At 38.0% G+C, this 26,744-nt stretch overlaps 1 protein-coding gene across 1 annotated transcript in view; it reads right to left on the bottom strand.

Annotated features, from left to right (window-relative positions):
- The window catches only part of LOC126474866 (calmodulin-binding transcription activator 1), a 1,815,894-nt gene that overhangs the window by 190,395 nt on the left and 1,598,755 nt on the right, over positions 1–26,744 (bottom strand). Inside the window, exons 17-19 of the mRNA XM_050102346.1 lie at positions 16,508–16,610; positions 6,325–6,548; positions 5,645–5,790 (exon numbers count right to left, since the gene is read on the bottom strand). Coding sequence (XP_049958303.1) covers positions 5,645–5,790; positions 6,325–6,548; positions 16,508–16,610 — 473 coding nt within the window. The remainder of the gene's footprint in view (positions 1–5,644; positions 5,791–6,324; positions 6,549–16,507; positions 16,611–26,744) is intronic.

The raw sequence follows: 26,744 nt of genomic DNA, 5'->3' as shown, positions 1-26,744 counted from the left end.
CGACCACGAGATGCGGGCTGTGTCTGTCTGTGACTCAGGTGATGAGTACCAATTTATCCTTTCCATAATGTTGTACTTAGCTGGTTTCATGTTCCGTGGCTCATCTGCACGATAAATTGTAATGATATGGAAGAAGTCATTTTCCATACACATCACATCACATCACATCACAAATTAATTTGTAAATATGTCTACATGCTGAAAATTTAAAAAAATTTTTTCTTTAAAAAAAAATAATAAAAAAAAGGACATACAGAGACAGACGTCAGTTAGTAATTTCATTCCACCACCTTTTACACATTACAATAATATGAATTCTTCTAAAGAACAGAAGGAGTTATCAAGGAGGAACTTTTCAGTTTGTTTTTAAATTTAACTTTGTTGTCAGTCAAATATTTTATATCACTGGGTAAGTGATAAAAATTTTTTGTTGCAGTCTTATGCACCCCATTTTTGTGCTAAAGACAATCTTAATATGGTGTACTGAATGTCATTTTTTCTCATATTGGAATTGTGTACATCACTGTTTCTTTTGAATTGCAATTGATTATTTACAGCTAACTTCATGAGAAAATAAATATACTGTGAGGCATTAGTCACTGTGAAGCAGTAGTCAAAATGCCTAATTCCTTAAATAGAGCTGAACACCAAGAAGACTTTCTTTTTTAAAGAAGAGTTATCCCAGAACAGTGTTCCATGTGACATTATGAATGAAAATATGTAAGATAAGTCAACTTACTGTTTTGCCTCAACCCATGATTTGCAGTGATCCTAATGGCAAATGTGGGTGAACTAAGTTGTTGTAGGAGCTCCAAAATGTGCCTTTTCCAATTTAAATTCTTAACCAAATGGACACCAAAAAATTTGAATTTTCCACTCTACTTGTTATTTCCTGACCACATGTTACTTGCATCATTGATGCAGAACTGTATATGTTGTGCCTTTTTAAAATTGAGAGTGAGACCAGTCATAGAAAACCAGTCAATGATACTTTTAAGAACATTGTTTACCATTTCTTCTGTTGCTGTATGTATGCTTGGATCAATTATAATATTAGTGTCATCTGCAAAAAGAACCAATTTGACTTGTTACGTATTAGATGGAAGATTGTTTACATGTAGGAGGAACATTGGTTGGCTGTTCTATCAATTACAAAAAACCCATTTTTCTAGGGGAATATTGTGATTCATACAGTCAAATACCTTAGACAGGTCACAGAAAATACCTGGGAACAACAGTTCTACATATTTACTTTACCAGTAAAATTTTTATTTACCTTGCCAACTATTGGCAAGAAATGATTGTTAAATACTTTGCACAGCTCTGATTTATCACTAATAGTTGCACTCTCACAAAAGAGAAGTATTTTAAGCTGAGTACCCATATTCTGCTCCAATATCTCTTTCACAATTGGTCGCTTCGTTTTAATTTTGTTCAGAGAGCTTTCTACTCTCTTCATCAAATGCACTGGGTAAATGTAAATGTCATGTAGCTAGGGCCTCCGGTCGGGTGGACCGTTCACTGGGTGCAAGTCTTTTGAGTTGACGCCACTTTGGCGACTTGCGCGTCGATGGGGATGAAATGGTGATGATTAGAACACAACATCCAGTCCCTGAGCGGAGAAAATCTCCGACCCAGCCAGGAATTGAACCCAGGCCCTTAGGATTGACATTCTGTCATGTTGATCACTCAGCTACTGGGGGCGGACATGCATTGGGTTAGCTTGCCTGATGACTTTCCTCAGCACCTTCATTTCATGATACCGTTCCCATGTCCTCCTATATGATGTCCTAATGGCATTAATTATTCAAATCAGTAGTTCATGAATACTGCATGTATGCCTGCAATTCTTAATGGGAAAGACCTATTAAAGAAAGTGGAGAAGATCTGAAAAAAATGTATTATATTTGTCATCCAAGTCATCTGAATTATAAACTTCTTGCCAAAATCAAATAATGCAAAGTCTTCTGATCTGCATTCCACACTTACTGAGCTATCTTCTATCATTAAAGGAACCCTCCTCAAGCAGGGTTACCTGCCATCTAACTTCTTCCTAAGAAAGTTCTAGCCTTTCTACACATTATTACTGGAATTTGGTCTTGACTAAGCCCAGATCCACCTGCTATTCTGCCAAAAGCTTCACCAACCACTCTTTTCCAATCCCATTTAGGTGTAGGCCATGTCTAGTATAAATGGACCTATGAATACTCTCAGCTGGCACCACTGAAGTGCATGCCCTTTCATAAGTCATAAGTGCCTTCACAAGTGGCATATTAAATTGCCTCACAGCTCTATCAAGATGGGACTGATGCCAGAAGAAATGTACAAAGTGAACATAAGTGGTCCGATTTTGAGTTGCAATCCTGTCCATGTCATAAGCCCAATTTCTACTAAAAACTATTCCAAGCTGTATCACATCTGATATCCTTCAGTAAGATCCTTACACAAAGCCTATAAGTCTTCTGTCACCTTACTGAGCCAAGCACCTGGTTTAAAAATGCTGGTAACTTGGTAATCCTTATCTACTGTCTCTTGTAAGTGGGAGTCTACACCATGCACATAACTGCTAAGTACCGGCAGAATCCTCTGCTTAATTTTACTATGTAATTTCAGCTTCCTAATAACATTTGATATCTGCTGCATATTATCTGCTCCTACAATTAGTAGAGGCTCCTTACCACATGACTCTGACAACTGGTTAAACTAACCATCAACATTTAAAATGAAACTATCAGAGCACATTCTGTTCCCAACTGCCAGTACCCAATTTCTGCCATCTGCACAATTCAGAACATATCCCACAATTCAATAACCTTCAGCAATTTGTGCACTTCTCACTCATAATCAAATTTTACAGTATCTTTAGACAAATACAATGAAACAACAGGAAACTTTACCCACATAAAATCAAACACAAAACACTTGAAACAGCACTTATCTATAGGTGAGCTGCATGATGTGACTTAATGATACTAATATGTCAGTTGTTTCAGTAACTTATTACAGCTCTACTTTCTTTACAATAGTGCTCCACAAATTTCAGGATTAAAAATAATGGTTGCACTCTCTAAAAATACAAATTCTATATTATATCACTATAACTTTCCACTGGCAACATCTAGGCAACTATTATGTTCACTTTTATTACTATCAATTTTGTTTCACCATTTAATCTCTCACTCATATTGCTTAATAGTCAGCTGAATCCCCCATTCTGCAATTAGTAAAATCCATTCAGTTGTTCTTATTTCCTTTAATTTAAAAAAATCTACTGCTCTCTCTTCTACTAATATTACTTCTACTCATGTGCCTAACTTTTTATTACTTTTGTCACTGTTTATGAACATCCTGCTGAGAACAGGTATGATAATTATAGATTAATACTACAGTCTTTTTAATTATGTAAAGCTTCTAATTCTTTATTTCTATGGTGAATAAAACATGTACTTAAAGAACTCACATAGTTCTACAATGTATATAAGGTTGCCAACACAGGCTTTTGTGATTGCCCTCAATCTAGAGGTAGGTGATTCATTTGATGCTTCACAAAATGGCAGGCTACATGCTGGATTTCAGTTTCAGCCTAGCTCTTCTCTCTCCCACAGGAATCACAAATACAAATGCAACACCAAATTCTAAATGCATTCACATAGTTTCCAGCACTGGACACACACTGGAGACATACACTTAAATTACAACTCTCACACAATGAATGCCATCTAGGCTGCTGAGTAACCCTGAGCTCTTCCAGCAAACAAGGCCGCAAAATTTTACCTTTTCAGCTCTACAACGCATCAGTATTGCGTGTCAGAAATTTTGCTTGAAATTACAATAAATAAACAGCTTAATTGTTCTGCACCACTAACTTCTTTAGACTGTCAAGTGCACTAGTGTATCAACATTTTATCACATTACACAGTAAAGCACAAAGAACAACAATATGCTCCCATACAGAGCCAGACGTCATTCATTGTTGTAATTTTTGAGCTGATTAGCATTATAAGGAAATGAATGACATTAAGTTTCCTCAGTGACACACAAACACAGTTCCAAGGCTGCTAACAGCAAGTTTCATTCTGCATTGCATGCTGTATCTAGCAGCACTTTTTTTCCCTTCATCACAACTATCTTTTAAGATATTTGCTTCCTGTATGATGAAAGCATCATTTTAAAAGTCAAAGCCTCTTGCCTTCTTTAGTGTGGAACTTTGTGATACAGCAATACACGATGTACAAGTGTACTTATTTACAGTTCATTCTATGAATTAGGGAAAAGCATGAATCTAACAAATGCCATGCATGTTTACTTATTAATTCATTAATTGTTTGATTTACTGGTATTTCTATGTATTTGTTTATAGTGTATGTGTTCTATAGATGTTTATGTGGATGTGTAAGCAGGTGGCTCAGTCCTGAGACAAATGAATATAAAGGTAATACATACAATATAAATAGAAATATGCAAAACATAAGTAACTATACAGCATAGTAACAAACGTTATAAGGAGCGCCATAGCCATTATTACATTTCCTTTACTCTCTCAGATTAAAATATGTAGTATCACAGGGCATAAGAACAGATGATGCAGAAAAACCTTAACAATTACATAAAATATGAAAATGATTAACAGGAATTACCAATTCTGTAGGCACCATAAAAGAGCTTCTGCTTAGAGATTTTATGCATTACTGTAAAAGAATTCTTCTACAGAGTAAAATAAAGTGAACGGGTACCTACTTTAATTATTTTTAACAACAGACATTACTTCCTGTGCCTTCGCTATTGTCATGTCGATACTACAGTCAAGTCCAAATCTGAAGGCAGAGTCAGCAATGAAGGATGACACTTAAGAGTAGAAAGCACATTTATCAGTGACACTAACATGCAGTCAGAATAGAACTGACTTCCTGGATGGAGAGTGCAGCTATTTATAAGAACACGAATATTCCACAATGCTGCTATTCAAACAAACAGCACATATTTCAGAGTATACAAGCCTACAATATTTCAAGAACCTTCCAGAAATCACAAATACTAGATACAATGTAATTGCTGGTGCTCAGGTTTGAACTGGCAACCTACAGCCTGCCAAGCAGCAATGCTAAACACTAAAATACACAGCATGAATCATAGCTCACGACATTACTCCCTCTCCTGAAGCCAACATCTGACCTGGATCTACATTTTGTCAATGTGCATAAAACTTTCTTGTATGTTCTTCAATAACTTGAAACAATATTATATAATTAAATTTACTTAATAACAGATAAATTCCTAAGAAGAATGTTCAGGAAACCTAAGCAATAAAAAGGGAGAAATGATGTTAAGAACAAAATTATAGCAGAAAAGCTGAGCGTGCGGATTGAGAACAGATTGAAAAGTTTTGGACATATAAAGAGAATGGAAGAATACCTAAATAAATTATGGTGGGCAAGTTTGAGGGCAAGAGCGAGACCTAGAGCATGATGGATTGACTCGATAAAGACTGGTTTAAGAAGAAGGTATAGAATGGAACAAAACAGTACAGAAGAAAAAGAATGGTGGAAAGACAGAGGAAAGGGGAGAAGTACCATAAATGCTGCAACCCAGCCTGATATCGGGTTAGGGAGGAAAGGAAGATGATGATGAACACTTAAATACTTACCTGAGCTTGAGCAAACAGGACTCTGAGCAGAGCTATGACTGCCATTCTCATTACTATTTGGAGTACTCATCTCTGAATCTATGTTTGTAGAGGGTGGAATGTTTACATGGAGCTCACTGTTCAGTGAAGTTTTTTCAGAGTCCAATCTAAAAAAAATATAAACCACTAAAAATAACAGTCTACCAAGTGCATAACAAAATATAGTATACATCAAGAAAACAAGTTAGTGAACAAGAAAAAAATGCTGGCATCTACCTGTAATGTATGAAAAAGAAATTTTTCATTTTAAGTAATTGATTTTGTTAACTACTAAGAACATGGTATCTAATTACCAAATATCTCATGGGTAAAGCTGTGTCCTTGGAATAAATGAACTTAAGAAAGTAAGACTGTATTGCAAACTACTTCTATTTTGGCTGTGAAGGCTACAAATCATATGCCAGTTTCATTAAGCCCCATTAAAACAAAGATAATACAACATTCAGAAATCGGTCACAGAGGACATTAGGATTACACAACAGATGGTCCTTAAATCATAGCTAATCAGTACAGCACACATGAGCGATTCCATCAACAAACCGATCATTTGATAGAAAAATTACAGAATAAGTCCTGATAGTAAGTACATTTAGAAACTTCAACACAATTGTAACAACAATGATAAATATAATTCAACATACATTGTAACAATATCTGGTCGAAGAAATATGTCATCTGGTCCAGGGTTCTCTTGCAGACGTAAAGCCTCTTGCTGCTCTAGGTCCTGTGCCAGAGAATCATGTCCATATTCTCTTGCACAGTCTATAGCTGTCTGTGAAGCATGATTTCGGACTTTTAGTGCTGTATGGTTCCATCGATACAACAGCAATGCAGTTTCATGGTGACCTCGTACACAAGCCCACATCTAAAGCACAAAAATACACAGTCAAGATCACACTTGAAGAATAAAAGTTCACATGAACAAACACAAAGCTGCGAAGTCCAAAATAACATGAGCTTGGCACACACTGTAATAATAAGAAATATGATATTACACTTGAATTTAAGACAGGCAGTAACGTGTATTGACAGAAGGATAACACTGAGAGGAAAGGAAAGAAGATTCATAAAGTATTCTCATATGTAAAGCAGGATCAAGACCAGTTATGAGAGCAGAGTTTTCAAAAATAGCAGTTCACACTGAAAGCACTTTAACTGAGGGAAAAAAAGTTCTAGTAAATTACAATAATCCATAATTTATAAGTCCCAGAATCTCCCAGAAATAACCAATCTTAAATAATAAATAAAACAATGGAAATTCTAAGTTGGAATATCAACAGCAGCTCCAACCCAGTTCTGGTCACGGCTGCCGGTGGTAGCAGTCCCATGTGCATGAGGTATGACTGCTCGTGTGTGTGTGTGTGTGTGTGTGTGTGTGTGTGTGTGTGTGTGTGTGTGTGTGTTTTACTGAAGCTATAATTTGTAACAGTCTTTTCACTGTGCCTGTCGGCAGATCAATGGGTGATCTTCATGGTAAGCAGCAATTTATTCTTTTCCTAATATTGTTTAATGACAAATAATTGCAAGAGGTGGCAACTGATGGGGAAGCCAGATATCACCCACCAGTAACCAAACCGAAGTACACCACATGGCATTGCTTCTCCTCCTCACGAAACTGTGGCTCACTGTTCTGGAGTAGACTGCTGCTTATTGGATCTGGGTTTCCTCATTGATTCACCTTATTGCAACATGATGGACCCTCACAATCTGGCAATATTGTAACATCTTCATGGCCACTGAAACAATCAAATGTAGTTCCTTCCATCAGGATACTACTATCACAAGGCATATCTTCACATTCATTGTAACAGAAGCTACTGTCGTTGATCTTTGCCTCAGGTTTACAACAGGGCTTCATTTGAAGGACACAGACAACATCCATATGTTTTTGAGACTACATAATGGCAGCTTTGTAGGAAACACCTTACAAGAGATTCTGTATTCAATATGTACCAGAATAGCATCCCCCCCCCCCCCCCCCCCCCACCCCTGCCCACCAACAGCCCAACGTTCCACGCAGGAGTAAAAATCCATGCCATGTCACCTGAGTTGTATCCCATAGGTCACGGTTTGGTGTTGCAGCTTTAATTGCTCAAATCCAGGATGTCCAATATGCATATGCACTTCAGCTGTCTTGCTTCTTCAGTTCAGGTGATGAGCTGTGTTATGCAGCAATCCTCAGAATCAACAGATTGAAATGAAAATAAAATACTAAGTTTTGTTTCACCCCTTAACAATGTAACAGGAAAAAGGGTGAAAAACTCTAGTGTCTTGCTTTGCTGTATGCAGATACACACATCAAAAAAAGTTTTGCACCATCTCAATTCTGAGAGTTCTGGAACCTGCACAGAAAATTGGAAGAGAGATCAACATAAGCATCATTTCCACTCTTTTTATTGCTCATGAAAACCACACATTGCATGTTGTTCCATCATACAGCAAGACCTTCAGAGGTGCACACCAGGACCTCTAATACCCTGTAACAAACCCTCTTGCATTGATTCATGCCTGTATTTGTTGTGGCATACTATCCACAAGTTCATCACGGCACTTATGTTCCAGGCTGTCCCACTCCTCTACAGTGATTCAGCATATATCCCACAGAGTGGTTGGTGGGTCATGTCGTCCATAAGAAGCCCTTTTCAATCTATCCCAGATACGTTCGATAGGGTTATTGTCTGGAGAACATCCTGGCCACTCTAGTCGAGCAATGTCGTTATCCTGAAGGAAGTCATTGATAAGATGTGCACAATGGGGGTGCAAACTGTCATCCATGAAGACGAATGACTTACCAATATGTTGCTAATATGGTTGAACTATCGGTTGGAGAATGGCCTTCATATATTGTACAGCTGTTACAGCACCTTCCATGACCATCAGCGGCATACGTTGGTCTCATATAATGCAACCCCCCAAAACAGCAGGGAACCTCCACCTAGCTGCACTCACTGGAAAATGTGTCTAAGGCGTTCAGCCTGACCGGGTTGCCTCTAAACACGTCTCCAATGATTGTCCGGCTTAAGGCATATGCGACACTCATCGGTGAAGAGAATGTGATGCAAATCCTGAGCGGTCCATTTGGCACGTTGTTGGTTCCATCTGTACCGCACTGCATGGTGTCATGGTTGCAAAGATGGTCCTTGCCCTGAATGTCGGGAGAGAAGTTGTGCATCATGCAGCCTATTGTGCATAGTTTGAGTCATAGCACAACATCCTGTGTCTGCACAAAAAGCATTATTCAAGATGGTATCATTGCTGTCAGGGTTCCTCTGAGCCATAATCCATAGGTAGCGGTCATCCACTGCAGTAGTAGCCCTTGGGCAGCCTGAGCTAGGCCTGTCATCGACAGTTCCTGTCTCTCTGTATCTCCTCCATGTCTGAACATCACTTTGGTTCACTCCGAGATGCCTGGACACTTCTCTTGTTGAGAGCCGTTCCTGGCACAAAGTAACAATGCAGACGCGATCGAGCCGCGGTATTGACCGTCTAGGCATTGTTGAACTACAGACAACACAAGCTGTGTACCTCCTTCCTGGTGGAATGACTGGAACTGACTGGCTGTTGGACCCCTCTGTCTAGCAGATGCATCTTTGGGCAGGTTTAGTGACAGCTCTGAACAGTCAAAGGGACTGTGTCTGTGATCCACAGTCAAAGTCTATCTGCAGGAGATCTGGGAACTGGGGTGATGCAACACTTTTTTTATGTATGTATCGTGACTTGAAGCTGGTATCCTACTCTCTCTCGCGAATGTCATCATAGATTGATGACTACATCTGCAAATGTCTGATTACAATGATCTGTAACATAAATCATCTGTGGGTGGAACGCATTTGTCATCCTATGGGTGATAATATACCCTTAAATTACTTCTGACACCAGTCTTGACTGAAGTAATTTTCCACTATCAGGAATAATTAGATGTGACATTCAATGCTTCAACAATATGTTTTCTGCAAGAAACCTGATGATTTACAGAACTTGGGCAGTTGGTACAGCCTTGGTGACTGTGTAGCTGATGTGTAATTTATTTCCATTTGACGGTCTGGTAAGTCACCCAAAAAGTTCAGTTTCAGGCTGGTGAAATGGAGTGACTACAAGAGGAATTAATACCAGGTGTCATTGAGAGTGTTTTGCAAGCATGGTTAATTACCCTCAAGGTGTAAAATAAAATGTTCTGGGGGGAGGGATTTGAAAAAAAAATCGAAATCACTACATGTAATGTAATTGGATGGATTAAAAAATCCAGTCATCAAGTGGGGGTAGGAGAGCACATATAAAAAAACAAAAAAATGTTTTTCATTTGCAAGCTTTCGGAGCCAGCAGCTCCTTCTTCTGGCAGTACGTCTTTCCTTCTCTTGCCATCTGGTAAGTCGCCCCTGATCCAAGGTTCTGGGTAACTTTCCCGAACTTGACCACTTTTCTTGTAACTCTTCAGTCCTTTCCCTTCACCCCTCTTCCTTCTCCTTCACCCTTCTGCTGGAAGGAGCCACAGGCTCTGAAAGCTTGCATACATACAACCTTTTTTTGGTCTTCTGCCACTGCTTGGTAATTAGATTTTTTATCTATCCAATTACATTACATTGTCAAAAATTAATTATTTTTGTTGTTGCAAAATCACTACCTAGTTCAACAAACAATTTTTAGATAGGTAACTAAGCCTAAAATTGTTAAATAAGAGCATTAACACAAGACGTGATGCAGCGGAGGCCACAGTGAATGTATTACCGACATTGTTTGAAACTAATTTGTAGTCACCAATGACAATTAGTGCAGCTGCTTGCTTACTTGGTGTGGCCCATTCATTATTGGCATCATCAAGTTACTGACTGGCTCACTCGTCATTCTTCTTTTGTTAGTCCGTAGATCACTCTCCAACCAAATCGATGGACAATGAAGTGAATTCATTGTTGATGCCTCTAATTTCTCAAGGTACTTTGGATTGTTAGACAAGAAACAGAATCAAATGAGTGTAAATATACTGCTATTCAAATGCCAACTACTGTGCATAAAATTGCTAATTTACAGCACTCTCTTCATTTACTACTGGACATAAATAGCTGAGTTGACAATAACTAAATAGGTTTTTAAGTTGCTTTTGTATTTGCAGTTGTGGTGCCACTGAGCGGTAATCATAAAAAGACCACCATAAATGACATACACTGTTACAAAATGAAAATTACTTCAGAATAAGAACAGAGTTGGATTCTGTAAGTGTGTCAAGCCAGCTTTTTCACTGAAGGATAAAAGTTGCACACACAGTGCCACTATTTTAAACATTACTATAATCATCTTTGCAACGTTGTGAATTTGAGTATATTTAGAGTGAGCAAAATATCCTGACAGAAGTTACGAGACATACACTCCCCTGCAAAAAATGAAATAAACTTTACTGGTTTGCGATGTTATTTGACTGATTAGAAAATCGAGTCAAATCTGCTAATAACTTGTCACTATGAGTGCACTTATCAACATACACATTGTATCCCCTTCTGACATGATTCTGTTGGCAGGGAGTCATACAGCCATTGTATCCTCTTCTAAAGCAAGCTAGCCCACAACTGCTGAAACTGGGCCTTGATATCTTTGACACTGGCACTGGACTGGCATTAATTTTGAAGAAAGATTGCTGAAGAGTACCCCAATTATGAGAAAAAGCCTTAAGAATGCTGATTCCATGACGGCAATGAAAACAAAGGTAAGAAACTGACTGAATCTGAAATATGATTTCTGATATACATCGGTAAAGACCAAACAAAATCTAAAAAGACTTGTTAGAAATAAGCAATACCATTCATCTCAATTATTTTCATTACTTCTTGACAAGTATAACGCCTAAAAAACAAGTGTGTTTTTTATTGTTGAATGTTAATGTTCCTAGAATTAACATGACTGTGCCTCTCCAAAACATTGGTAGAGTGGGAACTTTCTCTGTGAGGTTGCCATGGTCATTCAAGGTAGTGTAGGACACAATGTGATGCAATTCATCAGCAGTCCATGTTTCCTGTTGACAGCACCATTCCAAATGCATTCATTCATGTTGTGGTGTTAACGCTGGCTTACGCATGGGACAAGAAGTCCCTAGTCCAGCTGCATCTAGCCTCCAACCAATGGTGCAGAATGACTCAGAATGTTACGGGGAATCCATTACTTGTTCTTGGATGGCATGCAAAGATGTGAAGGGTTTACAATGTGCTTGGGATACAATACAGCAATCATCCCTCATGGTGGTAAGATCTAGTTGACCAGAATCTTGACAACATGTAAGTCTGTCCTCACATTCCCATGCAGTCCAACACTGGGCCACTGTCACATCCTAAAACCCTAAAAATCTGGATGTTGCACAATTTGACCAGTCAGACAAATAGAGACTCACAATGAGGGCCCTTTCAAACTATCAGATGCTGATAATTCTGCCTCACATGAATATGTGGCATATCCATGTCATTCACAGTAATCACTCAACTTCTGACACTGTCCGTGCTCCTTATATACCCTAACAGGCCTGACAACAATGCCAATATGCTCTGCTGGCCATTCTACCTGGCACAAAGAATTGCAACTCCAATCGTTTACATACACACAGGTGATGTGTAGATGAAAAAAGTTACACTGACATTTGACCATGTCTTCTGGGTGCTCCACTTTTTTTGTTGGGCAGTGTACATGATCTTCAGGAGTAATGGTTACAGGAACACTGGGAAACACTGTCCTAGGGGTAACATGAGGACACTTTGGTTGCTGGCATTTCCTACATATTTCTGACATACAGGTAGGTACTTAGCTAATGATACCTCCTCCTGATTACATCAAGGGTCTTCACAGATTCCAGATGGCCTCATATCACAACCTCATGAAAATATTTCAGTATGTCTAGCTGTAAATGAGCTGAGATGATGAGCAAGCATTTCCATGCCATAGGGCTGTAATTCCTTTAATACAGTGTTCCATCTATTAAATTGAACTCTTCTTTGATTCTTCCTTCTCCAACGCTACAATGGTGTTCAGCAATTCTGGACCTTCCCATCATAGCATTAATGTTTGTTGGTGTAGTGATGACTGAAATATCAACAGCAGTACAATGTTCCTCCAACAGATTCTGTGAAAGTAAGTCAGCATCACTGTTTCGCAAATCAAACTGTCTTTTCCTGTTGCAAGTTACTTTATTCATCCCATACGTTTTTCGCCTTCTCCTGTTCTAAGGCATCATCAGTGGGGTCTATAACAATACAGTTTTGTTATTTATAGATTATCAAACAGTTCACTTCGTGATTTTTTGTAAAAAAAATTAATTACTTACAATTTGCTGATCTGTGGTTCCTCACATCTGGTCTGGAGGTCGCACTATCACTTTTGTCACTGCCACCTCCAGATCAGATGTGAGGAAACGCAGATCAGCAAATCGTAAGTAATTAATTTTTTTTTACAAAAAATCGTGAAGTTAACTGTATGATAATCTATAAATAACAAAACTGTATCATTATAGAGCCCATTGATGATGCCTTAGAACAGGAGAAGGCGAAACGCGTATGGGATAAATAAAGCAACTAGCAGCAGGAAAAGGCAGTTTGATTTGCAAAACAAGTATTTATATGCTTGCTCTGGAGGATGGCCACACGGAAAAACTTGCAAAACAAGTATTTATAAGCTTGCTGCGGAGGATGGTCACACAAAAAAACTTGCAGCACCACTGTGTTTGCATCCGTTTTTGTATACAACTGTGATGTCATATTCCTGAAGCTTCAGGTCATATATTGCTAGTTGTACAAATGGGTCCTTCAGGATTGTCATCTAACATTAAGAATTGTTGTCAGTTGTCCACATGGATCCTTCAGGATTGTCATCCAACATTAAGACTGGTGGTCAGTCACAACAGTGAATGGACTGCTATATAAATAGGGACAGGACTTACTGAATACCCAGACAACTGCAAGGCACTCTTCCTCAGCATTTCTGAGTACTCTGGAGGTGTAAGCAATCACTCTTTCAGAACCTTTTTGGATTTTTACTAAAACTGCACAAGCCTGTAACCACTAGCATAAGTGTGTAGTTTCATTTCGGCTCTGTCATCAGTAACTGCCTCGAATTGGGAAGCTGTCAGCACCTTCTTAAGAATATTAAATATCTTTCTCGCTCCTCATTCTAAAAAAAAATATGGCATCTCCCAGCACCAGTTCTTGTACTGGCTGTGTCTTCCAACTAAAATCCTTTCTCAAGTGTGTACCTCAGAAGCAGCCTCACACATCGAAAATGTGCTGCAATGTTAGAACACCTGTTATGGCTCATTCTTTTTTTGGATCATGACAAAATCCACTTTTGTTAAATAGTTGTCCCACGACTTTTGTTTCTTGGATGATGAAGAAGCTATTTCCTTGATTCAGGAAAAGACTCACAGCCCAGTTTTCAGGTGGCTTAGATGTTCTTTGAACATCTTCATGAAAATAATGATTTCATCCAGGTAACAAAGACACACAGTGTATTTAAGAGGAAGCAGACTCTTGTATTCGATTATGGCTGGAGTGTTGCAGACCTAATTACTTAAATTTGAACTCACAGAGACCATCAGTATTATGAAGTCAGCCTCGTAACTTCAATCTGCCAGTACCTCTCTTCATATCCAAGGTGGAGAAAGAACACACACTTCTGACAGTCCAAAGCGTCATCAGTTCATGAGAACGGGGTAATAACCTTTTTACGTGACACTGTTCAGCTGCTGGTAATTGCCATCCTTCTTATTCACAACAAACACAGGAGAGGAACAAGGACTTTCACATTGTTGAATGATGTCACCTGGCAACATTTTCTCCATTTCCTTCTGAATTATTCATTGTCCAGCTGGAAACACCATTATGAGTATTGACTGTTGATGGACATAATCCATAGTGTCGATACAGTGTTTCACATTCGTCCTTGAATCTGCCTTGGATGCATTCCAGAAATGAATGCACCCAAAAATTGACACAGAATGGTTAACTTCATGGGCAGGAAATTGAATACAAACAGGCTATTCCTCCAATAGCTCATATTCTCTAGGTTAGTTAAGTAGTTAATTTCATGTTCAACAAATCTTTTGCATGATAAATTGTAGTGATGTGAAACAAGTCACACTGCAAATTATTTTGTAAATATGCATACAAGCTGACCATTTACAAGTTTATTACTATTATTATTATTATTATTATTATTATTATTATTATTACTACTACTAAATATACTGATGTGAGTTAGCAATTCCTACCCACCATCTTTTACACCATACAATAATAGAAATTCTTCTACAGAATATGAGGACTTGTCAAGAAGAAACTTTTTCCGTTTGTTTCCAAATTTTACTTTGCACTCTGTAAAACATTTTATGTCACTGTGTAGATGATCAATTTTTTTTTGTTGCAGCATTGTGCACCCCTTATTATGTTAAAGACAGCCTTAATGTGGAGTAAAGAATGTCAGTTTTTCTTCCAGTATTGTAATTATGTACATTGTTGTTCCTTTTAAACTGCAGTGGCTTATTTACAACAAACTTCATGAGTGAATAAATATACTGTGAATCAGTAGTCAAAATGATTAACTCCTAAAACAGATGTCTAGAAGGTGATTGTGGGTGAGCATCACATTTTATTATTCTTACAACAAATAACACATTTTTCAGCAACTGAAGACTTTCTTTCTTGCTGATGAGTTTCCCAGAATAGTACACTATATGACATTACTGAATGAAAAAATGCAAAATATATGAACTATATCTAAAAACACAGATGATGTGACTTACCGAACGAAAGTGCTGGCAGGTCGACAGACACACAAACAAACACAAACATACACATGAAATTCAAGCTTTCGCAACAAACTGTTGCCTCATCAGGAAAGAGGGAAGGAGAGGGAAAGACGAAAGGATGTGGGTTTTAAGGGAGAGGGTAAGAGTCATTCCAATCCCGGGAGCGGAAAGACTTACCTTAGGGGGAAAGAAGGGGTATACACTCGCACACACACACATATCCATCTGCACATACACACACACAAGCAGACCAAGCTTGTGTGTGTGTGTATGTATGTGTGGATGGATATGTGTGTGTGTGCGAGTGTATACCCCTTCTTTCCCCCTAGGGTAAGTCTTTCCGCTCCCGGGATTAGAATGACTCCTTACCCTCTCCCTTAAAACCAACATCCTTTTGTCTTTCCCTCTCCTTCCCTCTTTCCTGATGAGGCAACAGTTTGTTGCGAAAGCTTGAATTTCATGTGTATGTTTGTGTTTGTTTGTGTGTCTATCAACCTGCCAGCACTTTCGTTTGGTAAGTCACATCATCTGTGTTTTTAGATATATTTTTCCCACGTGGAATGTTTCCCTCTATTATATTCAAAATATATGAACTTACGGATTTACCTCTTCCCAAGGTCTGCAATGATTCTAAATGCAGATGTGGCTGAACTAAGTTGTTTTAGGAGTTCCAAAATCTGCTACTGCCAGTTTAAATTCTCATCAAACACAATGATGAAACATTGTGGATTAAAAAGTTATCGAAGGAATTTTTGTTGGCTAGGGCGACATGGAACATTAACTTATAATCACATTTTGATCAGATATGATAATTAAGTCATGAGATTGCATTACGCATATCTTCAGAAGATAGGCATATCTGTTAGAGTATCTATAGATACACTTAATTAAGAATTTCAAAATCCAAATACTAGGATTACATGAAATAAGTTACGTGTGCAAGTAATACTGAAGCACACTGCATCATGGAAGACAGTTTCATTAATAATACACAATCTCATACAGTAAGTGCTATGCTGATTAACAAACAACAACAAAAAGCTTTCACTCACAAGGGGAGTATATCCATCTTCATCCTGACTAAGGGCATCAACTTCTGTTTCCAACAGAAGAGACGAATTCTCCTCTCTCCAGTGCAACATTGCACAAACAAGCCTATAACAAAATTTTAACAAGTAAATGTTTATTTTTTCTACTTAAGTTATAGATTCAGCAAAATGCCAAATTACATCAAATGTATACACTTCATCTTAAACAGATGTTTCTACTTCTGTGAAACAAAATTGCATTCTTAGTCAAACATAACTTCATACTTAACAAACAATTCCATCACTTTCAAAAGTATACAAATTCATGAAGTCTACACTCATTTATCCCATTTCCTCTGTATTAAAACTATGCAGTTCCAAATTGAGGTGCTATGGTGACATTGAAATGAAATGAGCGTATGGCCGGGAGGCCCCTATTCGTGGAAGTTTGGCCACCAAGTGCAAGTCTTATTTCATTCGATGCCACATTGGGCGACTTGCGCGCCGGTGATGAGGATGAAATGATGATGAGGACAATACAGCACCCAGTCCCCAAGTGGAGAAAATCTCCAACCTGGCCAGGAATCGAACCCGGGTCCGTTTGCATGGGAGGCAAGCACGTTACCACCCAACTAAGCAGGCGGACATGGTGACATTTGAAAAAGCTGAGAAAAGTGACAAAATATTTGAAGAAGGTAATTAAAAGATGATAAAACCATTTGAAAAAAAATGTGATAAAAAGCTGACAAATCCATACATATTATAAAAATGAATGTACAATACAATATGTATGTATTTATGTATGTATGTATGTGTGTGTGCATATTTCACATCTCCTGCTAAATTACTGGACTTACTTTGACCAAACCTGGTACACACCACTTATGGTCTGGAAATCATCACTGTGAGAATATGTACCACCTACTATTGAAGTAGTGAGGTTGGGGGTTGAAAAACAAGTGTAGTCCAAAACGCACGAATAGCCGACCTTAGTCATCCAGTATTTGCAAATGAGAGCACTTATTGACTTGGAACAGACTTTACACATTCAAACCTTATGATACTTTTTGTCCCTGACAACTTCCACAGAATGATGAAGGGAAACAGGTTTATCATTACCATATGCTGTACAACCGTCGCATGAAGCACGATGTTTTCCATTATTACTTGTTTACTACTAATTCTGTTTGCAACACATTTTGCAGACAGGATACACATACTGTGTTGCTGAAGGCACATATAAAAATATATCATTGTATGATACATAGTTCAGGAGATATGATACAAACACTGAGATGTGTGAAAAACTGCCGCATCACACATGAAGTTTTAATTTATTAGTAACTATACTCACAGCACATTTCCTAGACAGTAGCCACATATGCCACTGGATGTATATGCAAAAGTATATCATTTTGCAGCACACCGTTCAGGAGAGTCAATGTCATAAATATTAAGCTGTGTGAAAATGAAGCTACATGGCAAAATTCACTAGAGATAAATGTGAAATATATGTACAAATATGTTTACAATATATTAAATGTATGTGAAATATACAGGGTGTTCCAGAAAAACACCAACAAGCTTTAGGGACACATTCCTTGCACCAAAACAAGAAAAAAATGTCTAGTAAGCATGGACTCAAAAATGCAACCTTAAAAGCTATGAGCACTTTTTCATCTTCGCTAGTGTGAAACAAATCTCTTTTACTGAAGAAGCGCTCATAGCTCTTAAGGCATGCACTTTAGAACCCATGTTTACTGACATTTTTTTCTTCTTTCGGTGTAAGGAACCTGTCCCTATAGCTTGTCGTCGTCTTTTGGGACAGCCTGGTTTTGATGTATGTATGCAGGCAAAGCCAAGAGTAAAAAGAGCAAGGCCCAAGAACAATTTTGCCCAAATTTTTTACAATCTTAAAAGAAAAACCACCAGTGTCCTACTGTAGCGACAGCATGGAGACAGAATTGGGGAAGGAGCAGCTGGACAGACAGTGAGGGGGGAGGAGGAGACTGGCACAGGCAGATGGAAGGGAGAGATGGACAGAGAGAGGGGGAGGAAGAGATAGGCAGAGAGAGGCAGAGGGGAGGAGGAGATGAATAGAGAGAGGCGGAGGGGAGGAGGAGATGAACAGAGGAGGAGGGAGGAGACCGACAGAGTGGGGGGAGGAGGAGATAGACAGAGCGAACATGAAGGATGAGATGGATAGAGAGAGGGGGGATGAGGAGACGGACTAACAGTAGATTGGAATCAATACATAGCAGGGCAGCACTACGTACTCAGCTATTTATTTAAATAAACAGAAATGGCACAAATTAGTTGTTTTCATTTTTGATAACCACCTTCCAAAAGACTAGTTAAGACTGTAATAAATTTCTCTATTACAACCCTGGATGGTGCATGGCCATTTCTTCCTTGATACAAATTTATTAATATGTGTAGGTACATTGGTAGTTCAATATTGGTAATCGTAACTCACAAACAAAACCTACATCACATTTTTACAACTGTTATTCTACACTTTAATACTGGAAAAGATCAACATAATTTTTGGATTACTATTTCTTAGGAATCTTAGCAAAAAATGAAGTAATCATATTAAATTTTCTTTTCTCAAGATTTTTCTGAATGGTTTCCACTACCTTTCTTTCACTCTTTCTTCTACTTTCATGATTTGTGCCCTCTCAGACATACCATGAACTTATTTTCATGCTTTTAAATCATTATTTTGAGTTCTTTCTTCAGTTTATCTGAAGCTTGAAAGAGAAGTTCTTCTTGTGCCTCCTTCGATAGTTGATGTTCTTTTCTCTATTCTTTCAGAGAAGTTGTTTCACAATCTATTGATTTTCTGATGTTATTCACCTTGTTATTCAACTCTTCGAGAAGCTTGTGGTTTTGTTCCTCTTTTTTGCTTTTATTCTAATTCACGTTTTCTTTTCCTTTCACATTTTTCCTTATAAGCTCTATAATTTGCATGTGCTTGCTGTCCATATCTAATGAGCAAAGAAAGAAAATGGGGTGTTATCCCAATGCATCCGTGACATTCAGAATATTGTTCAAAAATCTTTCAGTCATTGCTGCCTTGTCTTCTCCTAATGTGTGCTTCGCAATAGTATACCTCCTTTCTATGTCCACATTTCCATGGAACAATGTTAGACAAGCCTTAACAAGTTTTGAAACTTTTGTTTACTTAAACTCTGTAGATGATGAATCTCTTTTTGAGATGTGCTCTGCCATTACTTGTCAGTACCTTTGTTATTTAAAGCTGTGTCATCATTTTCAAACTGTAGAACCCTCCACTTGTCTAATATGTAATCTTGCTGGAGGTCAAATGGCACTATTTTGCAACCTTTGACATTTTACTGCAGCTTCTGCTCTTTATTCTTTCTTTGGAATCTAAAAACCCAAGTCTTTTTAGTAGTGCACTTCATAAGCAAGTCTATTCCATCACATTTTTGTGAACTGTGTTATAATGTTTGTCTGCATTGTATAGAAACCACAACTTGTCACATTCTTCCAGCGTCCTAAACTCTTTGGTTACTTGCTCACTAACAACTAGTTGTTCAAGAGGAAGCAGATCATTCAATGTGAAGTGTTCATTATGAAGAAATTCGGAAATACTTTCAATTTTTCTTAAAGCAGAAATGTTCTAGACATGAGCCAAAAAGATTTCAAGAATGTTTTCTATTTCTGTAAGCAATTTGTGAATCAAAGTGTTTAGCTCTGAAAATGCTGCATGAACTTTCAGAATAGTTCTGCAGATTAAATTATCTAATGAAGTTCTGCTTTTATTGGAGGTTTTTTTAAGCATTCACAATATCACTGTAGGATTTGGATTGAACAGTAGTGTAATTCTATTTTTAGAGATATATGGTTAAGAAAGTAATATGCTATACCATCCCACTGTTCCAAAATCCTGTTAGCCGAAGATCCTAAACTAAGCCACCTTATGGGTGTATATGCTTAAAAAACTTATGAAGTGGAATGTTAAACTTAGAATTTCTTCAAATTCTTGTCAATGGACAGGCCAACCATGAAAATAATTGTGAATATTGACCAGACATTTGGATACTTCTTCATCTAAACACTCCAATGATTTTACATAGGCATTATTCATTATATGAATGTTGTATGTTCTCATATTTTTAAGTTGTCTGCCTTGGATTTCCTGGACATCATTGTCTAAGACTCTAAACACTTTTTTAGTGATGTTAAGTGCATGTGACCCCCCCCCCCCCCCCCAGAAGGCATTTACTTAGGTACAAGTTCACTTCAGAAAGTTCTTCACATTATTTCTGATGAAACATTTCACCATCTGCTTCTTCGATAAAGAAAGTTCTTAAGTGACCTTGTTGTTATGCAGCAGTTACTCTCTGACCAAGATGTAATGGCTGTTTGAAATTCTCTTTTATCTTTAACATTGATAGTTCCATCAAAACTCAATGGGTAGTATGATGAACACGCTTCTTCTAACATATGCTCCCAGAAATATGATACCAGTCCACCAGTTAGTACATGTCTCATTTTCTAAGACAAAAATGAGTAATTTTCAGGAACACTATAAGGGAACATCTACAAAATTTAACAAATATCATTTCATGAATCTATTGAGTAATTGGAAGTCACTGATTTCATTTTCCAAATCAGTTCAACAGTAGTGGAACTATCCTTGGTACTTAACATCTGTATTCTTGGCGCATGGACTGAACTCAAAGCTTGCGTCTGAACTGAAAGTTCTAAATGTAACTGATCTGGTCCACATTTAATTTCAAACCTATTCTTATGATGTTTTGTTAACAGTTTGGGGTTAAAAACTGCCTGAAAACCTTTTTCCTAAAAAGTAAAGGAACAAGAACACACACTGCAGAACAGTCCACTTTCACTAACATTTTTCCCCAATGCAGAGACTTTATTTTTCAGACTACTAGCCAGTCACTGTTGTTGTTGTTGTGGTCTTCAGTCCTGAGACTGGTTTGATGCAGCTCTCCATGCTACTCTATCCTGAGCAAGCTTTTTCATCTCCCAGTACCTACTGCAACCTACATCCTTCTGAATCTGCTTAGTGTATTCATCTCTTGGTCTCCCTCTACGATTTTTACCCTCCACGCTGCCCTCCAATACTAAATTGGTGATCCCTTGATGCCTCAGAACATGTCCTACGAACCGATCCCTTCTTCTGGTCAAGTTGTGCCACAAACTTCTCTTCTCCCCAATCCGATTCAATACTTCCTCATTAGTTATGTGATCTACCCATCTAATCTTCAGCATTCTTCTGTAGCACCACATTTCGAAAGCTTCTATTCTCTTCTTGTCCAAACTATTTATTGTCCATGTTTCACTTCCATACATGGTTACACTCCATACAAATACTTTCAGAAATGACTTCCTGACACTTAAATCAATACTGGATGTTAACAAATTTCTCTTCTTCAGAAATGCTTTCCTTGCCATTGTCAGCCTACATTTTATATGCTCTCTACTTCGACCATCATCAGTTATTTTGCTCCCCAAATAGAAAAACTCCTTTACTACTTTAAGTGCCTCATTTCCTAATCTAATTCCCTCAGCATCACCCGACTTAATTAGACTACATTCCATTATCCTTGTTTTGCTTTTGTTGATGTTAATCTTATATCCTCCTTTCAAGACACTGTCCATTCCATTCAACTGCTCTTCCAAGTCCTTTGCTGTCTCTGACAGAATTACAATGTCATCGGCGAACCTCAAAGTTTTTATTTCTTCTCCATGAATTTTAATACCTACTCCGAATTTTTCTTTTGTTTCCTTTACTGCTTGCTCAATATACAGATTGAACAACATCGGGGAGAGGCTACAACCCTGTCTTACTCCCTTCCCAACCACTGCTTCCCTTTCATGTCCCTCGACTCTTATAACTGCCATCTGGTTTCTGTACAAATTGTAAATAGCCGTTCGCTCCCTGTATTTTACCCCTGCCACCTTTAGAATTTGAAAGAGAGTATTCCAGTCAACATTGTCAAAAGCTTTCTCTAAGTCTACAAATGCTAGAAACGTAGGTTTGCCTTTCCTTAATCTTTCTTCTAAGATAAGTCATAAGGTCAGTATTGCCTCACTATGGACTTGCCAGTCACTATGGAATTTATATTTTCTCAACTTCAAAATTTTATTTTCAAAATTGAGCAAAGTATCACATTAGCAGTATTGTTACTACAGCAAAATTAGAACATGGAACAAAAATAGAGCAACTGGTAATAGAGTAATATTTGACACTAATAACAAACAATGGAAAGTCCAGGTTGGAATATCAACAACGTTATAAAAGGTTGCATTCCAGTCCAAGCTGCTGGAGATAGTGGTCATGTGTGTGTGAGTTGTGCTTGACCTGTGTGTGTTTTCTTTTCTGAAGAAGCTTTTGGCTCAAAGCTAAATGTGTGACAGTCTTTTCGTTGCACCTGTCTGTAACTCATCATGGCACATTTATGGTGAGTAGTAATCTATCCTTTACCTAATATTGTTGACAGCAATAACAGCTGCATGCAATGAAAGAGACACTCAAAAAGACAAAATTAAAGAATCCATCTCAAATTTTAGAAGCCTTTCAGGTTAGACATTATCTACTTCCATCAATGGAGCATTCCAAGAAGTTAAATGAATAAACATGAATACAGGAACTTGGAAACAAAAGTAAATATTTATTTTCCTCCTAAAAGACCAAAAACAGATGAAAAAGATGAGGAAAATTTAAAAAGATGATAATGTTAAAAAAAAAGAGAGAGAGAGAGAGAGAGAGAGAGAGAGAGAGAGAGAGGAAGTAACCAACTCCTCACCCTGCTGTTCCTTGGTCTTACTTATATTGCAATAGCGGAACTAGATGGTTTTATATGTGGAAAGACATATACACAATTAACAGGAATTATAGAAATAAGTTGCTGAGTTATTTGCATGTAGATAAGGTAAACTGGGTCTAATTTGAGTAACAATGATGGAAATTTCTGGATGAAGCAATATATAAAACAAGGGAAGGCAACCACTCACCTATCGTGAACCAATTGGTGGAGTACAGTAGCAGGTAACATAAAACAGCGTTGGTGACAGTACACACATTCTCACACACTACCACACTAACCTGAGTAACATATTCATAAAATGGCTGAGTCTCTCATGGCTATGGAACATTGAACTTACGTAAAGTCATAAAAGACAATATACCGCAGACAATGTGGAGTTAATGTCATGTAAATGCATGCTACAGGCTAGAGCACGTCACTGTAAATATGACGGAAATGAACTGTACTAAAATTGGTGTCACACATCGACCAGAGTGCTACTAGATCACAGCACGCAGCTCTTAAACAGTTCATTACAGTCTGCACACTTTTTCTTCAGTGCCAATTGTAGCTTTTCTTAAGGTCCAATGCACAGTTTATTTCACTACCGACTGAAGTACAATTCCATTTCTATGTGCTTCTGCACAGAGCTTGACATCACCTGTTTTGAATATTTTAGCACAATTGGCCACTGTCAGTTGCTTCCATTCACTATTGCTATCATCCCATGGTGTAAGATTGGTAAATGTCTTCTTCGGCACCAGAATGCAGATACACTTAGCTTAACACCATCTTCTTTCTGATTAAAATTCTTAGAGCATTTTGTAATCTCTGTTGCACTTCATAGTATCCACTTAGGCTGCCAGTACTGGAGTCTTACCAAATCAAATTCGTTGTCTCCTGGCTGCAAAGTGTGCTTTGCAACAGCTGATCTTCTGTTTCTCCCCTTCTACAGTTGCTCTTATGTTGTTCTAGTCGTTTTTCAGTAGTTCTTTTAGTAGTCCCCATGTATATGGCTACACAACTTCATGGTAGATTTGAAAGCATCCTTGACCAACTTTAGGTGTTCCTGTATCTTCTGGATGGGTTTGTAGATTACAGCAATATTCAATTTTGAAACTTCCTTGCAGATTAAAACTGCATGCCAGAATGAGACTCAAACTCAGGATCCTTACCTTTCGCAGGCTGAGCTAACCACCGTGACTCCCAAACTGTCTTCATGGTTTTGCTTCTACCATCTCCTACATTCCAAAATTCATAGAATCTCTCCCGTGAAACTTGCAATATTAACGCTCCTGGAAGAAAGGATATTGTGGAGACATGGCTTAGCCACAGACTGGGGACAATTTCCAGAATGAAATGAAGTACTGGCAGAAGCAAAGCTTTGAGGACAGGTCGTGAGTTGTGCCTTGGTAGCTTAGTCAATACAGCACTTGCCTACAGAAGGCAAAGGTCCGAAGTTCCAGTCTCTGTCTGCCACACAGTTTTAATCTGCAAGGAAATTTCATATCAGTGCACACTCGAACCCAGAGTGAAATTTTCATTCTGTATATTCAATTTTGTCAAGATATTTCGTATGTGATTCATTACATTTTTAATGAATGGCAATAAAATCTTTGATTTTGCAGGTGCCCGTATATCACTGTGATCTTTTTGTGGCTGTCTTAACACTTTATCTCAGCGGATGAATACCCATTCTTCTGAAACGCTTCGGTGAAATACTTACATTCTGCTTCAAGCAACTCTGGTTCATAGATGTTCCTTGCTCTATCTTCCACCATTTTTATAACATCTTGCTTTTGTCAGGGGTGTCAATCTGAATCTCAGTGAAAGTAATGGTCTGTGTGTGTGGGTTTTTATATACCATGTGGCCTAAGCTACCATCTTCTTTGTTGAAGACATTTTCTGTACTGATATCCATTTATCTGAACATTCATTATCTGATAGTGAGAGGTCTGTGCATGCCAGGGGTGGAAATTTTGCCATTACTCTGTAAGTTTTGCCCATGGGGGTATTATAGGTAGCAAGGAAGCAGGCACTTATAGTGTGGACTGTGCAATAACTGAAGAAATCCTTCTACAAGCAATAATAGTATTAGCTCACAGGAAGCTCCAAAATGTAATGTAACTGTGGGTGAAAGTAATGCTACAAAATGATAGTATTATCATTCTTCTCCTGAAGGAAGCAAGTCAGCAACAGTTAAGAATGTTGCGGGACCCACTGATGAGGTTCTTAGAACTGTCACATATTTAATAAAAAAACTTCTCAACTGAACAGAGCAATCAAAGACCTTTTCGATTCAGTTGTGCTACCACTGAGACTTTATACAGTGCTGAAAAGTCATAAGGAAAATATTTAGTCACGACATACAGTAAGTGCCATTGTTTTGCCCACCTAATCACCAATTGTTAAGTTCTTGACTACACTATTACAACCCACTGTGGACCAATCAGATTCTTACACCAAGAAATTGAAACATTTTATTGGTAACTTAAATGGCACAGTGATCCAGATGGAGGACCTAAAGTCAATTTTGATGTGGTATCATTATTTACCATAGATATTGGAATAGTTGACACTGGTTTTTCCTGCTGATATAGCAGAACTTTTTAAATATTGCCTCATGGCCACATACTTCAAATGGGATAACGAGTTTTACAAACAGATAGATGCCTGCCTATGGGGAGCCACTTAAGTCCAGTGATAGCAAATTTCTTTGTGGAAATACTCGAAGAACAAGCATTAGAAACTGTGACAAAAAACCAAGTACATGGTTCCATTATGTGGATGATACATTTGTATTGAGGAGACATGGCAGAGAGGAACTAGGCCATTTGCATGAACATCACAATGTAAAGTATCCGAACATTCAGCTCACTATGAAGGAGGTCGTACATGGCAGATCATGTTTTCTAGATGTGCTAGTCTTTAAGAAAGAAGATGGTAGCTTGGGCCACTTGGTACACCAAAACCCATTCATCCACATAATTAGCAAAAACGTTGGCAGTGAGAGTGAGGAACATCTGTCAACTAGAGTTGCTCGATATGGAATCAAAATACCTCATCAGTTCTTTGCAGAAGAATGATTATTTGTGCACTGAGTCAAAAAGAGTAGGAAAGGACAGCATAGGAAAGATCTTGATGAAATGGAATATCACTGTAATCTACAAATCCACTTGAAAGGTTCAGGAAGACCTTAAAGTCAGCCAAGGATGCTCGCAAACCCCCGGAAAAAGTGGGAATTTATTGGACAACGTGTAGCTGCGAGGATGTGTATGGGGGTACTACAAAAAGAATTATTTAAAAAATGACAAGAAGAACACAAGGGCAACTATAAAAGAGGAGAAACAGGTCGTTCAGCTGTTGCAGAACATGCTTTGCAACCAGGACACCACAGGATTTGATTTGATAAGAGTAAGAGACTGGCAGCTACAAGTGGATATTACAACCCTAAGAAT

The sequence above is a fragment of the Schistocerca serialis genome, chromosome 4, assembly GCF_023864345.2.
Source record: "Schistocerca serialis cubense isolate TAMUIC-IGC-003099 chromosome 4, iqSchSeri2.2, whole genome shotgun sequence".
NCBI classification, from domain to species: Eukaryota; Metazoa; Arthropoda; class Insecta; order Orthoptera; family Acrididae; genus Schistocerca; species Schistocerca serialis.
This window is presented reverse-complemented; position numbering and strand designations above follow the sequence as displayed.